We start from the raw sequence: 15,821 nt of genomic DNA on the forward strand, positions 1-15,821 counted from the left end.
ATGCATGTGAAGGCAATTTGAAAATCGCTCATAACTGCGCGTTTGCAGCCAAGCGGGCTAAGCATTTCTTTGTGTGAACATATGTACATCTGTAGCAACAAATGCATCACATGTACATATGTGTGTATGTGTCTTGTTGTAAGTTATAAGTACTTCCAAGTACTGGCATTGCCAAGAGGCGTCTGTCTGCGCGCTTCATTAAAATTTACTGCATAATTGCCTTTGATTGATTTGTGTGCGCTTTGCACAGACATAAAGGCGAAAATAAATAAGAGAAATAATAGAAAATCATACAATATCATAAAATAGCGATTACATAGTAGCACAACAAGCCAGACAAACAGTTATATGAAATACTTATTTTTTACTGTAAACCCAGTCTGAAAATGACGGAGGCAGCATAAATTCCCTTTATTGTCGAGTTTTACTGAGTGTTAGTCGTGCAGTATATGTTTTTGTTTACGATGTTTTCAGTGAGAGATACATAATTTAAGACATTATTCTGAAACACCTTTTATTTAAAATTCTATGATTAGCTCTCCATAATGTAATGTAATGTTTACCTCTCAGCGAACGAGGTCGAAAGTTGAGATAAGCGGCTGTTACAACAAATAAGCAGTTTCTTGTGGAGAAAATGGTGTGTGCGAAATTTCAGATTGATACATCAAAAGCTGAGGGAGTATTCCTCAACTGTAACCCTTAAGAATCGAAGTAAAAGCTGAATGACTTTAGTTATGATCTTATTAACGAACCAGTCACTACTCTAAAACTTATAACACACGCAAGTACGCAACTATTGAACTTTGTGTTGAGAGTGTGGCATGCATTAGATATACATATGTAAGTATGTATATTCATAAGCAAAATATAGCTCCCGTAACATCAGTATTAGGAATGCGCCTCTGCGAGCATAGCTTGCGTACTTTGGACGCATGTTTCATAAAAAAAAAAATTTAATTAAGAATTATATACATATACATATCTATATATACATACATATGTTGCAAAATGAAAAGAGTGCAACAGAACCAGACACTCGAAGTTTATTCATATGTGGTTTGTAGACTGAATGGTCGCTTCAATTAAAGCCACCACTTCAACATAACTAGGCATGAGTTATGCTTTAGCATTATTCTACAATTAAAAAGTTAGAGTGAACATTCCAATGCAGCGTTAACCTTGAACCATTTTTGTTTAACCTTTATACGATATATATACGATATTATATAATATTATATGGTATATTTTACAAATAGAGTGTGGACGCTAAACAGTTGTAGATAATTTCATACTCGTAAAAGAGAGTATGTGGGAAAGTAGTTGAACTAAAATACCACGATGTGTAGAATCATTAGTAATGATCTCGAGAAGTTAGACCATATAAATGGCTGCAAGACTTACAGCGGTAGATTTTAGGTATTAGTAATAATACTATTACAATATTATGGTTGCTTTGATATGCATATATTTGAAAGATTAGTTAAAAAATTAAAATATCATTTGGGTCAAGCAAGCAGTGTGAGCCATAGAATGAAAATACTTAGTTAATAAGTTATGCACTGCATCATATTGTCTATTGTGTTCTCTAATCATTCAAAAAGACTCACATAGGTCCAGCATCCTATAAATTCAAGGATCATGCTAGGCGTCAACTGGACGATGTACTTTTTTCTAGGATATGTGAATCCCAGGGCCTTATTTCTGCGTCTACAGATTGCTAATGCTAAAGCGGCTACTAGAAGGCTGGAACTAGAAAACTCCGATTAGTCACTTTCAATATTGTTCAACGTTAACATATCAACACCAAAGAAGGCCCACCCTGTATATATAAAAAAAAAATAAATATTACATAGATACCTATATGGAGCGTTTCATCTGACTCGGAAATTTTGACTGGCAATTGACATTTTGTTGTTTGTGTTCTCTACACTTGCTTTTGAGCAATTCGCCACTTTACCATGCTAACAGCTTGTAGCGTGTACAGGATTCTGTATGGTTGCTTGCCAATTCCGTCTATCAGTTTACCAGTTCTTTAACACTACAGGCACTTATTACTTGCAACAGCGGCACGCAACAAATTTATGTATTTTTTACGTTGCGAGTGCGCTACGCAATTGCTGCCACAACAGTGGGCCGTTTATATGATACGTTGCAACCACAAAGAAATAAAAAATAAAAGCGAGTACAACAAATGTTACACTCGGTGCACGTGGCGGTCGTGGTTGCAAGTTCCACTGCAGTTGTGTAAAGGCGTGAATTGCTGGGGTTTGAGGTGTTGGTCTGCACGCATACACATTTACTGTTATGTCGAGTGCATAGGCGTGTAAGCAGATATGAAAACATAAAGATTCGTGTAAACTCAGCGATGTTGCACTTTTATCGCGGTGGATAAAAACACGTTTTCCTATTATTGTTGCTGTTGTTATTGTGGCTGCATTTGCTTGTAGCATTTATGTCGACAATTTTTTCCTAGCACTCATGCATTTGTTATCACATTTGTGGTTGTGCGTTAACATATGTATGTACATGCATATTTATAGGCGCTTAAATATCGTTTTGTGTGTACGTGCGCCTGTGTTGGTGACAATTAATTTTTGTCAGTTGCTGAAGATTTATTTTTCAAGGGCTTTAGGTCATTTTGATAGGCGCACTTTTCTTGTCACGCATGTACATATGTTTTTTTTTTATGTATTTGAATATTTATTATGTGTTATTGTGTTTGTAAACATGCCTTGACACAAGTAACAATAAAAACATTTAAAAGTTTTAAAATTAATTCACTTAGCATGTTAGACAGTTGTTTATGTCTTGTTATTCGCCTCTCAATTTTTCATCATTATGCGCTATTAATCATCTATATGCACACATACATACATACGTATACCTATATATGTGAACACCCCAACTTGTCGCCAGGCGCCATCGTTTGTCTTGCATCTGTTTTGACTGCATTTTAATTGCAGCTATAAAACTTAAGCGAACTTGTGATTACAAAAACAAAAAGGTCATAAAACGAGTCTTTAGCTGAAAACTTTCCACTTTATTGCTTTATGTACATATTTACATATATATGTGCATAGTTTGCTGTTAAAAAGCTAATAAAAGCAAACGAAAATGCTCCGCACCCATTCTCTCTGTGAAAGGTTTTTCTTGTAGTTTTTCATTGCTATTTTACCTTTTGGCCTTTCGATTTTTCATTCTGATGCTCCGTTATGGCTGTCAGCATAGCACTCATTTTGCCTGTATGATCCTCAATCCCAACATTTTATTATTTCGGTCGTAAAAACGCAATCAGGCGATCATCAATGACCAGTATTTTTCATTAAATGTTGAGTCCATAAAACGATAACTTTTCTATTAACTGACGCGTTTTTATGGTTCAATGAAATGTGTAGATATTTATTTGTATGTATGTTGAGGTATCACAAAACTGAACTTAAAAACTATATATTAATGAACTTAAATGGGGTTAGCGTTTATTGAAATTGCTTTCAAGACCACCGTGATTTGTAGATATTGGTTGTAAATAAGTGAGTTTTATTAAATAATAAAGGTAGTAATGAAGATAGTTTTTTACTTTATGACCTAGCTTCTCAAATAATAACTCCATCACAGACCCTTAAAACTATGCAACAATATGACAACAACTGATTTTAGACGACCTTCACGAAATTCATATTGGAGTGATCTACGATCTCGATTGAATTTAACATCGATAAACACTGGTCTTTGATGGAGCTTCATCGTCAAAAATGTAAGTTAAGTTCAACGGTGCACTGTTGCTGAGTTAATCCACGTCGAAAGTTGTAAAAAATAATTATAATCACGTGTAAACGTTCGCAATATATTTACATTTTTTTGCCGAGATGAATATTTTAAGTTACTGTAAACAACAATAATAGCGCTTGTAAACGCGTGCGAAACGTTCTGAGTATATATTGGCATAAAATGCCATGAGTTGTCAGATGGCAAAACTATGGTTGCCAAATCACGAAATATAAAACCTACGTAGATTATCTGCATTGTTTACTCGCTCTACTTGCTATTATGACGAGAGCAAATGCCGATATACTTGTAGTCTAAATACCTAATTAAGAACTAATCTGCAAAATGAGCTCGGTCAGATAGGGCCTAACCATTTTTTGGTTATTGTTTGGTAGGTGGGCTGGAAATGTCAGAGCCCCATGAAGTATATATATAAATGATTAGCGTGATGAACTTCATCTATACCAAAACTATATCTCATTTATTGAACAGTTCATAGCTGCAACTCAACAAACCGAAAGTACACAACAATAACTTCAACATAGTTAATTAAAATACTTTCACAACTGGATGTTGCACATTTATGCATACCGTCGAAATCATTTACAAACACAAATCACACATTCGAATTAAAAAGCTATTATATCCAATTAGTGCTGATGCCATAGAGGAGAAACCAAGTTAATTCAAAACAGTTGCAAGTTACGCTAATCAGAGTTGTTGTTTATTGCCATATAAAAATACACATAAAACCTTGCCACACACACACACAAAACATATGCATACAAACAGATGTTGCATGTAACAGACCATATTACAAAACTAGTTCGCTTTGGCCAAACTGTTATGCTGTTATGTTGAATATGTATGTTTGTTTGTATGTATGTACGTAAGCTTCATTTTCTAGCGCAAAGAAGCACGTTTAACATTTAGCGTTTGCCATAAATTTCCACAGTTGAGTTAATACCACGATTATATTGACTCTTCAAATTGAGGGAAACAAAACGATAGCCGACACCGCCGGACCACAGGCTGGCATAAGCGCCGGAGCTGTTGGTGAAACGGTCAATAACGGAAATAGCTGAAATTGTGCGGGTGTTGGTTTGGCCCTGTAGCGGTGTTAAGGAAAGTTTGGAAGAAAAAACATTCAGTTATTAGAAGTTTTTACGACAGTATTTTAGTACGTTTCGCACTCACCGATTTTGGGTAATCCACGGTGACACTTTGGTAGCCATTTTTAAGTGGTGAACGCACAACAATCTCACGTAACAATAATATATTCGTGCTATTAGGTTTACCCCACGAGCTATTGGCTGCAATCGCTACACCAGCTAAGGCGACAAGCAAGAAGAGAACGCTAGTGACTGACGGCTTCATGTGGATTTTTGGTTAATTTCTTTATTAAACAGAGTTTATTATTTGTTTCTATTGCAGGCGCAACAAGCGTTAAGTTATTACTGTGATTGTGCAACAGTAACTAGTTGGCCTTTTATAAGTCAATTGATTGGTGATATTTGCTGGAAACACACACACGTACACCCCTTATCGTTCATCATTAAGATAACAGCTTTTATTTTGTTATTGCTATTTAACCGGCTTTAGTTTGTGTTCGCTTTCAGGTGTGAATATGTGAAAGTGAGATATTTTGATTTAAAATTTTGACTTCCACATATGCACACACATACAGCGCTTATCAGTTCTAAGAAAAAAAACATATATATATGTGGTCTAGTGCTATTCCATTTTATTAGCTACTTCTAAGTAGCGAAATGCTGGCTGGTTTGGCTCTTGATAAGCGAGTGTGAAGGAAAAAGTTTAATGATCACACACGTACATACATACATATATGTATATATAACCATATACTTATAGATAGGTTCTTGAAGAGTTTACAGCTGTTACGACTGTGCTTCTAAGTTGCAATAATTATTATTATTGGAAATTGATTGAGCCTCGCATAGTTCGGACACTTATCTAATTATTGGCACACAGCTGTCTACATTTGTATTTTCTCCGCTCGCTATTATCTACCTCCTATATCACGTATATACAAACTCACGTAATATGTAATCTCAGTTGGTTGCCTGATAAGCAAAGTATCAAATCAATTTAAATTAGTTATTAAGTAAGTTCGATACTATAAATTAGCAAACATATGACTAAAGCCTATTTATAGCTACCAATATGTTTATGATGGCGAAGGCCGTAGTTGTGCAGAATGTGAATGAAGCAAACACACAATGAAGTATAAGTTCGTTATCTACAGTAGAAAGTTTTGGACATTTTGCGAGCATGGATGTTTTCAATATACAATTGTTAATTAGAAGTGAATTTCCGAAAAAATGCAATCTTCATAAAGCTCCGTTAGCCGTTGAAATGAGCTTAAAGTTTTTAGTAGTCTATCCTCACCCACCATCCATCCATCCACCTCAATTGCTGACTAACACTAAAAAGTGTTTTTAATATGAAACAAAGATCTGTGCCAATTTTTGTTGGGCAAAAGCCCATGAGAATAGTTCGTAAAATGTGTCTTAAAAGATGCTACTTCTAGACAACATCTAAAATGTTTTCTAATATGAGCGCTCTCAGAAAGCCGGTTTGAAAGATTTATGCTAATTTATGTTCTGCAAAAGCTCATCAGAAAAGCTTTTAAAAAGCTCTAGCTAGCATTAAAATGATTTTCTAACATGATTGCACTTAAGAAATCCTTAACAAAGTTTGGAGAGTATTTTTTTCTTGCGAAAACTCTAAAAGAAAGCATGTATGTAAGAATACAGTGCGCACTGCCAAACACTTGGCTAAGCAATAACTAAGCGCAAATACTTGTATTGCCATACATATTATATATTATTGAAAGGAAATGGTTATAGTGTAGTACAAATGATAAGATGCACAAGCGATGTGAAAGCCACCTGTTGAGGCACCTGATTTTGACAGAAATACCATATTATATTATACGTCAGATTTCAGAAAATATAAAATTTTATAAAAATATTATTACAATTTTTCTATAGCCCCTTAACCTTTAAAGTATAATTTGGAACTTTTTGTTGAATCTTTTAAATAATTATCAATACTTTCGCTATTTTGGAATATTTTTTTTTTTATTATTCATAGTGTGTTTGAAATTCAAATCAATTTGTGTACACCAGTAATTTCTATAAAGTGCTTTAAATATATAAGATATTATTAATAAGCAAATATTTCAGAATTTATTTATAGATATTGTTTCTTAGATGATCGTTTTATCTCATAATATAATGAGGTAATTAAGAATCATACTCAGAAAACTCAGCTGGACTATATGTAAATAGTATACCATATACTGCTGTTATCTCATACAAATTTTTTGTTTCATTTCATTTTAATTTAATTTTTTGTTTTTGTAATGATGATTCCAGCATCTAAATTTCTCTGTTTCTACCTATTTCGGTTTATTGTTCTCGCTTAGTTCGCGTTTAATCTCTTGTTTCATTCACAAATCTCGTGTATTGCTGATAAGACTTTTCTACTTCTCGATGTACATACGTTCTTTAAAGGAAAAATGTGAACTTTTTTAAAATTTGTCGAGTATATACTACAATGGATGCTGATAGAAAAATTTATATAAAGTAAATACTGTTTTTCGGAGTAAGTAAATACTTGTAGTTTACAGTTTTCATAAAATGACTAAGTGACAACAGAAGTAACAGGACAGTCTTTTTTTTACAATTTCGAATCTTGCATTTTTGGAACTATCCAGTCAATAATATTCGCTCTGTTGAAATCATTTTTGTAAATCTCCTTTGAATTCCAGAAGATTTAAGTTTTTAAAAAAAAAATCAGAAAAATTTCTCGCAGTGCTTATTAAGCACTAGAAAATGAAATGTCCGGCTTAACGGAAATGCTGAAACTGGAACTGGCGTTTCGAGAAAACGAATGGAATTCGCTTGGAACACATCAAAGTCGTGTAGAATTCACAATCGAATTCAGTACGAAACACGTTGTCTTCTTCGACAGAACAGAATTAGCAAACCGCGCTTCAACAAATTCAATACAAAATTCAAATGCGAAAATTTAGCTGAAATTCATATAGAAAACAACAACTATAATAATAGACCAAACATATTGTTGTTGTAAATATAAAACGTTTCGGTGCGTATTAAGCCATTGATAAGCGTGGAGCAATAACACGAGACCAATAAACCCTATCTACAGCGATTGTTTTAAAAATAGCTTGTGACAAGAAGAAGATAATTTGTTACACAAAAACAAAAACCAACAAATAAACGAAAATAGAAACTGTAATCACACAACAATTGGATCGAATTTAAAGTTTGAATTTTGATTTCGAAAAGCCAAGACGCACTCTTAACGATGAAGCAACAGAGTAATCTACTAAAACTATCGACTGCTTTAACGATTGCGGCCTATGTTATAACGACCACGTATGCCATCTCGAGTACATGGGGCAACATCTCGAATTCTGCGCAGTTGTTGCACGTGGAGGATGTTTTCAATGCGTCATCGCCTGGCAAATATGTGAATCGTGAAATTAAATTTCCCAAAAATGTAAGGAAGCTACGACTATCGCATGCCTTTAAGGTTATGAGAGCAAAGTGAAGTTAATTGTGGTTGTTGTGGTGGGGAAACTGTGCAAATCTATGCTGATATTAGGTTGAGAATATCAATCGCATGCGTCATTTAGTTAATTTTTGGAATTTTCACAATAGACGGTACTTGCAGAAGGGGATTTTTCGCCTTATCTTTATCAGTGGTGCTTATCTAATCTCTAATAAAAATCGATTTGCACCTACTTGCGAAATAGGCATTACTAAATGTGCAGTGTTTTTCGCACGACGTAATCTTAAACCGGTGATACAATAATTATCTCGCCCCGTTGGCCAAAGTTGATCTCCTCCTATCATTTTTCTGCGTGGTTTTGGTAGAGCTACAAAACAAACCAAAAAAAAAAAAAAAACAATTATAGCAAGTGCGCTAAGCGAAATTTCGCACGGAAACCGCGGTCAGTTTTAGACGCTTATATTACATATGTGTATAGAGTCGTTGCTCAAAGGTCCAATTTTTTTCACAAAATGTGAATATAAATTTTTCAACATTCTTTGATTTACTCTCCAATTTTAACGCTTTCATTTTCTTCAACATAATTATATGGAGACTTATATACTGTTTAAGTATTCTTCTTCTTCTTCGTATATTTTTTTGTGAAATTGCGCACCGGAAATATTTCGCAAAAGTCGGTTGCCCTGATAAGCTACGCAGTGGTGGCGATTCTAAAGCTTGGAGAGGTTTTACACATGCGATTCATAAACTTATATTAATATATACATATGAAGAATATATATTTTGTTTCAAATTTAATACAACATATTGGAAATGCAAAACTTAATCAAGCAAAGCGAAAGTCAGGCTTCAAAATGTTGATCAAAAAACAAATTTTACTCGAAATTTAAGAATAAATTTAATAAAAAATGTGACAAAAATTTGGTGGCTGCTCTAATATTATAAAACATATATACGAAACTATGCTGCTGCCACTAAATCCGCCTTGACCGCAAGGTCAGCACGTTTTGCGAATTTTTTCATATTTTCTGTTTTTTTGCCAAAAGTATAAATAGTTGCTATAGCAAACGATAAGAATTGTATGCGAGGACCTATCGTGAAATTAAAAGCAAATTTGAATTAAAGTTTCGAACGCATTGAAAGCAATAAAATATCAGCTTGGAATTATTTCGTTTTTGTTATGAAGCCTACCAGACGATATCAGAAAAGATAATATTGTTAGTGTTTCTTATTTTGCGAAATACAATATTTTATTCTATGATCGTCGTATTAGCCAGCTCTCCCTGTTCAATGCGAGAAACTTGAAAGAGCATAGAAAGACAACTCAGGTGTATGGGGGCGTAGCCATAGACCTTGCGGATATTGACCTTGAAACAACCAGAGCGTATAGTGACTAGTTTTAAATATAGATTATTTACTTTTTGTTGATTTTAAAAAATTTTATATAAGATTAGCTTTAAAAAAATAACGTTTCACACTGCATCTAACACTTGTGACTAACAGCATATTATCTCAGGTGTCTGGCAACTGGGATATATAAGTATAAGAAAGTATACATTGCTAATATATTTCCAATGAGCCTGCTAAGTTATGCTCAGGTTTTAGAGAGCACACCGATTGCATGACGATTAAATTTTTGTTATTTTTGGGAAAAGCTTTTGAAACGACAGCCCTTAAATATACACAAATAATAACCAATTCACTCTGGTTATTAATAATTTAATATTAAATATTAATTTCAAAACATTGTCAGATATATACAAATACCAGCCTTAAGTCAACAGCGTTAACAATTGTTTTGAGAAAAGCTAGAAAATATAGAAATACTCCAAAAAAGTTTCAGTATATGCCGTACTTCCAAAGTTTTCATAACAGTTTCCGTCCAGCAATGAACATGCAACTTAACTTCGACTTTCCACAATTCGCGCTCTACTCAAAAGCATTTTTTTGAAATCACTTATATTTATTTGAATAACAATTTGCTTCAATTCCATTAAATCTTCGATTATTCAGGGCGTTGGCAATGGACGCATCATCACCGGCATACGCGCCTTCGATCAGGTGACAAATGGCACCGGTGGCCACGCCACCATATACTCGGGTGGACCCGGTTTCAATAATGTTACCATCAAGTTGCAATCACAATACAATTATGGACTAATGTTTCGAGTGGAAATCTACGGCCAATAAGCAATACATAGCAATACACACGAATACATACAAACATAATTCACCAACATACTTCCTTTATTTAGTAATAATTGTTGTTTTTTTTAACATCTTTGTTTGTAACTAACGATAGATTACTTATTACTAGTAAAACTAAGCAAATTACACAAACAACTCAGACGAAAAGAAAAAACAAATCCAAAGCGCACAAGAAATTAATGAGTTATGTCTTTTAATATTAAACTTTTTAGATAAGAAATTAAACACGTATGCTAGTATGTGTGTATAAAACGAAAATAAAATAAATAAATATTAAATAAGAATATGTTTAATAAAGCTATGTCTTTGAAGCTATTTATTTGTTGTATGGATTTCCATATGGTTATGCATGTGCTGGGATATTAATTCGCTGTTATTGTAGTGACAACAAGTATTTCTTATATTATTTCAAAAATGTTGCCGAGCTGACAATTTTTCAATGCTTTTACGTAGGCGTGTCTATGCTGTGGACGTGGAAATTAAAAAAAAAAAAGTTGACAAAACCTAAAAAGAGAGTTCAACACCAGCAATTGAATATATTTATAAAAGCATAATGTTGTATAGCTTTTATTATATAGTGAAAGCTTGATTTGGACACTTGACGAATACATGCGAAATCGAAGAAGAAAGTTCAACGCGAGCAATCGAATATGTTATAAAAAAAAATTGTGCAGAGCTTTCATTATGTTGTGAAAGTTTCATTTGGATAATTCACGAATGAGTGCGAAATAAAGTTCAACGCGAGCAATCCAATTTAGTATTTATACAATAAAACAATGCTGTAGAGCTTTCATTATATATATACAATATATAGTGTATATCTTAAAATGACGATATGGAATGTTTTCTTCGTCTCCTTACAGGTACATAAAAAAAAACATATTTATAAATAAACAAGCATATACAAGTAATACAATTTCATTAGTTTATTCATTTAGATGCCAAATACAACAAACTTGGATAATTATTACACTCTTTAATTAGTATTGGTGTGATATCTAGAAAAACAAGATGCATCCTAGGCTTGTCTGGACACGTATCATGGAAATATGAAATTTCCCACCTTCCTCCCCCTGTTTGTTCCTTTACGTATTACGTGAAGCTTCCCGTTCAGTCGAATTTCGTCGGAATGCGATCTAGATGCTTGTTCCCGTTGCTGCCGATATGAGCCTCTCAATTGTTCGACGAGTGTCTTTAGGAATCGCAGATTGCTCACTGGCTTTTCCCCTTTGGTCTTTTCTTGTTTATATAAGAGATATGAGTTGACCAGGAAAATTTCCATGCCCCAAAAGAAAAGCTGATGCCACTATTTGCGGAATTTTCGCAGAAAACAATAAATCGATACATACTGGTCCGCCCGATCAACACCACCCATATATTTTGTACAGTTTAATACAATGTTGGGTTTCTTGACCATTATATCCACACCACCTCGTGTAATTCTTTTGACCGTCGTCATTCCTGTGTCACCCTTTGTAGTCAAACAAGTGACAACCCTCTTGTATTTTCATCCTAAAACTAAACTAAGCCCCGTCGATACGCGACTGTGAATTTTGTCGAAAATTTTGGCAAATTTATTTCCGAGGGCAATTCTTTTCTGTTTGTTAGGATTGTTACGGTAAGACTACATTTCAATTTAGCTAGTTATTGAGCTAAGAAGTAACTGGTATAATAGCGGTCTGTGTACTTATGGTGCCGTAAATCAATGTAAGTTCGTCATCCAAAGCGGCAAAATCGAATTCGTCCGAGCTCGAGCTGATCTGATCTTTCTCCATGTTTTAGGGTTCAAATATGAATTCTACTCTGAAACTAGCTGAACTGTGCTAAGATTTGGCAACAACGTCTGCCGAACCTAGTTCAATAAAGTACTTCAGAGGAGAATATCCTATCGCACATCGAAAATAAAGAGATCGAGTTACAAAGATCATAGTGCATTTCGGCGCTGCTCTAATTCACACCTAAAATAGGTCGGGCGCCGCAGATTGGATAACCATCACTATTGTATTTATGACGTCATCATCTTACTTATATACTACAATAATTAATTTCATTTATTTGAGGCTAAAAGGCTTTAAAAAACAAGAGCTTATAAGTTTAAATTTTATTATTCGAAGCAGCAAAAACTGTTCAAAAAATGCTCTTATGGAGTAATCTTAAGGCAAAATATTCTTTATGAAATAGTTAGTATACTCTGTTTAGAAAGAACTTTTCCACTTTTGACTTTGAAGGTTTTCGTATTAAGAATTAGAGTTGAGATACATTTCGGTCAACTGCTAAAAGAGTTTCTGGAGAAGCCTATTTTAATGACTTTTGACCAGCACTTGATAATCTATAGTGTCAGCTAAGCCTATAGAGAGTTATAATCACTATAAAAATAGTTATAATTTCTGTAATTAATTAAAAAATAATATTTATAATACCACTCATAGATACAAAAGATTCCATCCAAGGACTTGATTTTGATAGGTCTGTTTGTAAGGCAGTTATATGCTAGAGTTATCCGACCAAACAATTACATCGGAGATTATAACGTTCCCTTAAACACTAATCCATGCCAAATTTCGTGATGATATCTAGTCAATTAAAACAGTTTTACATACGAGGACTTAATTTTGATCGTTCGGTATCTATGGCAGATAATAATTCGAAGACCTTTTTAAGTAGAAAAGGAAGTGCGCACAATTTCAGATCGATATCTTGAAAATTGAGGGACTACTAGGCATGTATACAGACAGACAGACAGACGAACAGACCGACCTAGCTAAATCGACTAAGCTCGCCATGTTGATCATTTATATATTACATATATATATATTTGTGTATATATAAATATATATATTTATTTATTTTATAGGGTCTCCGACATTTTCTCTTGAGTATTACAAACTTCATGCCAAACTTCAGGGTATAAAAACACTTTTGTTCGGCCAGATGTATAACTAAAAAGTCTTTTGTTTATTGTCGAAATTAAACACCGTTTAGTTAAATGTGATTTTCATATATGTACAACAACAAATCAACTGATATACATATACATAAAAACTCAAGTGTGTGTGTGTTTGTAAACTTTTAATTAATCACAGAATTGTTTTATACTTTCAGCTCTTTAGTTGTTGTTTAAACAGTTGGCACTCATTTTATTTTTATAAACAAGCTCGCTTTCCATTTAACAAATTTCTTCCGTCTTTCATTTAACACAATATTCGCTTAATTGCCGAACACTTCAACTGTGTAGTTCAGGCCATGGTTGCGGTCCGATTTAACATGCAGGGTTACGTTGCGAAAGCCGGGACCACCTTTGCGCAGTTGCACATAGCCGCCATCCTTGCGCTTGTGATCCACAGCCACCACCTGGGTGATGTAGTAGGGATTGTAAGCGTTCTGTAACAAAAAAAAAGCATGCAACATATTTATAGCAATTCAATAAAATTATTTCTCTTGTAGTTAGAGAGAATGAAAATGTTTCACTATATGTTATTTACCTTGCGGGGAAATTCCACATCCACCGATATTACGCGCCACAAGGCGGACTTCTTGACCACCTGTGTGCGGTAGAGCAGACGATCGTAGCGTCCACGCTGACCCCAAGTGGTGTTGGTGGCAATGCTGGTGGCGACCAACGCGGCCAAGACGCCGAAGGCGATGAGCGCTATTGTTGTGCGTGCTTTCATTGTTATTATTACTTATTTATTGTTGTTTAATATTTATTAATTTTTAATTATTTCTGTGATACTTGCGTATAGTTCGACTGCTGGTAAGTTACTGTTAAGTTACCCACCAATAACTGTCGCTTTTATATACATATTTACACACTGATTGTTTTTCACACCCTCCCAACCACATATACATGTAATTGTGTGTGTGAGCACACTTATTGGTTTAGCCACTTGAAGCGCTCTTAAGTTCTGATCTAGTGTGTGATAATAATTTTGTTTACCATGCTCTATCGATTCCATTGAAATTTTACGATAATCATTTGCCAATTTGTTTGTTCTTTTAATTTGTTGTTGGTTTATCAAATTAAATTTTGTAGTTTTTGCTATAAAACTACAATATATATATATTATGTCTGGTTGGAAAGTAATCAATTTGCTTTAGTGAATCATTTGTCATTGTAAAACTTGCAGCGTCGCAAGTTATCTTATCAACCTGTGCTCTTGTGTACATAAATGCTTACATACATACATGTATATGTATATATCTATTACCTGTGGCAGTGGATTCTTGCGTGAATTCCTGAAGTGATTTTTTATAATTTTTTATAATTATCTGAAGTAGCACCCTGTTCGAAATTTTTTGCTCTTAATGCTGGCATTTGCGCCTAAAATTATGTATTGTCAAGAATTTGAGTAAACGTGATTCGTGACTCATTACGTTTTTCCCTTTAAAGTACTTTAAAGAACGGAAATTGTACTTAAGTAGTTATGATGGTAATAAAGATAGGTGTGTTCTTGAACTGCTTGTTATGGTTCAAGTTTATTTACTTAGATAAAGTTTTTAATACTTTAATAAGCCGTTGAAATATAGTGATAAATACGGAAGTAAAGTATCGATAACGAAAAAAATTCCAAACTACAGTATTATTCCGTATTATTAATACTTAAAATGTAAATTTGTTTTGTTGTTTTTTTAGCTGTTGCAAGTTGCCTTTAGAACGATCTTTATTTCATATTTGGCTTCCTAATATATCACGAAATTTCACCTAATCCTGCAAACGGTACTGAGAATCTTAATATTTCTGTTAATTTTGCTGAAACTGAGTATTGGTTGCAAATTTGTTTTAATAGTACTGGGATCCGAATACGAAAAATAACTCTCTCGGCTATGTTAAAGAGAACCCAGAGCATTCTTCAAGTTTTACGCTGTCTTTGAACAGTAGACTGATTGTAAGATAAGTCCGAAATATACTCCTAATTTTTCTTATATTATCTTCGAAATTTGTTTCCAAAATCTTAGATAATAACTTTCAAAATCGATTTTGGTTTCAAGTATTGAATGTATACCTTTACTCCAACGGTTTGTTTGAAAATTATTTGATTTAAAACTTTTGTGTTTGATTTGTATTTCATGGCATTTTTATGCAATATTTACCTCAGATTTTTTTTGACATTCAACTACAAATCTTGTTATACTAATGTCATCCCTAATCACAATGATATGTTCCAATAAATATCAGCTATACGTTAACAGAATAAACTAATTTTGTTTAGCAAGCCAAGTACTGTCAACTCGGTAGCATTCCCCTTAGAGAATGCTTTAGGATTATAGGTACAATAACAAAACCA

General features: G+C 33.8%; 4 protein-coding genes across 5 annotated transcripts in view; 2 read left to right on the forward strand and 2 right to left on the reverse strand.

Moving 5' to 3' along the window:
• Positions 1–15,821, forward strand: part of Wnt5 (Wnt oncogene analog 5) — a 200,203-nt gene that overhangs the window by 87,922 nt on the left and 96,460 nt on the right. The window lies entirely within an intron of this gene.
• Positions 4,468–5,236, reverse strand: LOC106627306 (probable salivary secreted peptide). The gene is made up of 2 exons (XM_014247377.3): positions 4,963–5,236; positions 4,468–4,874 (listed from the first exon to the last, which is right to left on the reverse strand). Exons 1-2 carry the CDS (start codon positions 5,140–5,142, stop codon positions 4,695–4,697), a joined length of 360 nt encoding a protein of 119 aa, XP_014102852.1. The 5' UTR covers positions 5,143–5,236; the 3' UTR covers positions 4,468–4,694.
• On the forward strand, positions 7,718–10,822 carry LOC106627303 (probable salivary secreted peptide). The gene is made up of 2 exons (XM_014247375.3): positions 7,718–8,316; positions 10,342–10,822. The coding sequence occupies exons 1-2, from the start codon at positions 8,122–8,124 to the stop codon at positions 10,516–10,518; spliced, it is 372 nt and encodes a 123-aa protein (XP_014102850.1). The 5' UTR covers positions 7,718–8,121; the 3' UTR covers positions 10,519–10,822.
• Positions 13,587–14,311, reverse strand: LOC106627305 (probable salivary secreted peptide). The gene is made up of 2 exons (XM_014247376.3): positions 14,019–14,311; positions 13,587–13,917 (listed from the first exon to the last, which is right to left on the reverse strand). The coding sequence occupies exons 1-2, from the start codon at positions 14,205–14,207 to the stop codon at positions 13,744–13,746; spliced, it is 363 nt and encodes a 120-aa protein (XP_014102851.1). The 5' UTR covers positions 14,208–14,311; the 3' UTR covers positions 13,587–13,743.

This window comes from Bactrocera oleae, chromosome 4 (assembly GCF_042242935.1).
Source record: "Bactrocera oleae isolate idBacOlea1 chromosome 4, idBacOlea1, whole genome shotgun sequence".
In the NCBI taxonomy this organism is placed as follows: Eukaryota; Metazoa; Arthropoda; class Insecta; order Diptera; family Tephritidae; genus Bactrocera; species Bactrocera oleae.

Excerpts from the sequence above, each read along its gene's own strand:
- LOC106627306 (XM_014247377.3), bottom strand. The coding sequence starts at position 5,142 with ATGAAGCCGTCAGTCACTAGCGTTCTCTTCTTGCTTGTCGCCTTAGCT. Across the intron at positions 4,875-4,962 it reads CCGTGGATTACCCAAAATCG|GGCCAAACCAACACCCGCAC; the intron begins GTGAGTGCGAAA and ends ACACCGCTACAG.
- LOC106627303 (XM_014247375.3), top strand. The coding sequence starts at position 8,122 with ATGAAGCAACAGAGTAATCTACTAAAACTATCGACTGCTTTAACGATT. Across the intron at positions 8,317-10,341 it reads AAATTAAATTTCCCAAAAAT|GGCGTTGGCAATGGACGCAT; the intron begins GTAAGGAAGCTA and ends TCGATTATTCAG.
- LOC106627305 (XM_014247376.3), bottom strand. The coding sequence starts at position 14,207 with ATGAAAGCACGCACAACAATAGCGCTCATCGCCTTCGGCGTCTTGGCC. Across the intron at positions 13,918-14,018 it reads ATGTGGAATTTCCCCGCAAG|AACGCTTACAATCCCTACTA; the intron begins GTAAATAACATA and ends TTTTTGTTACAG.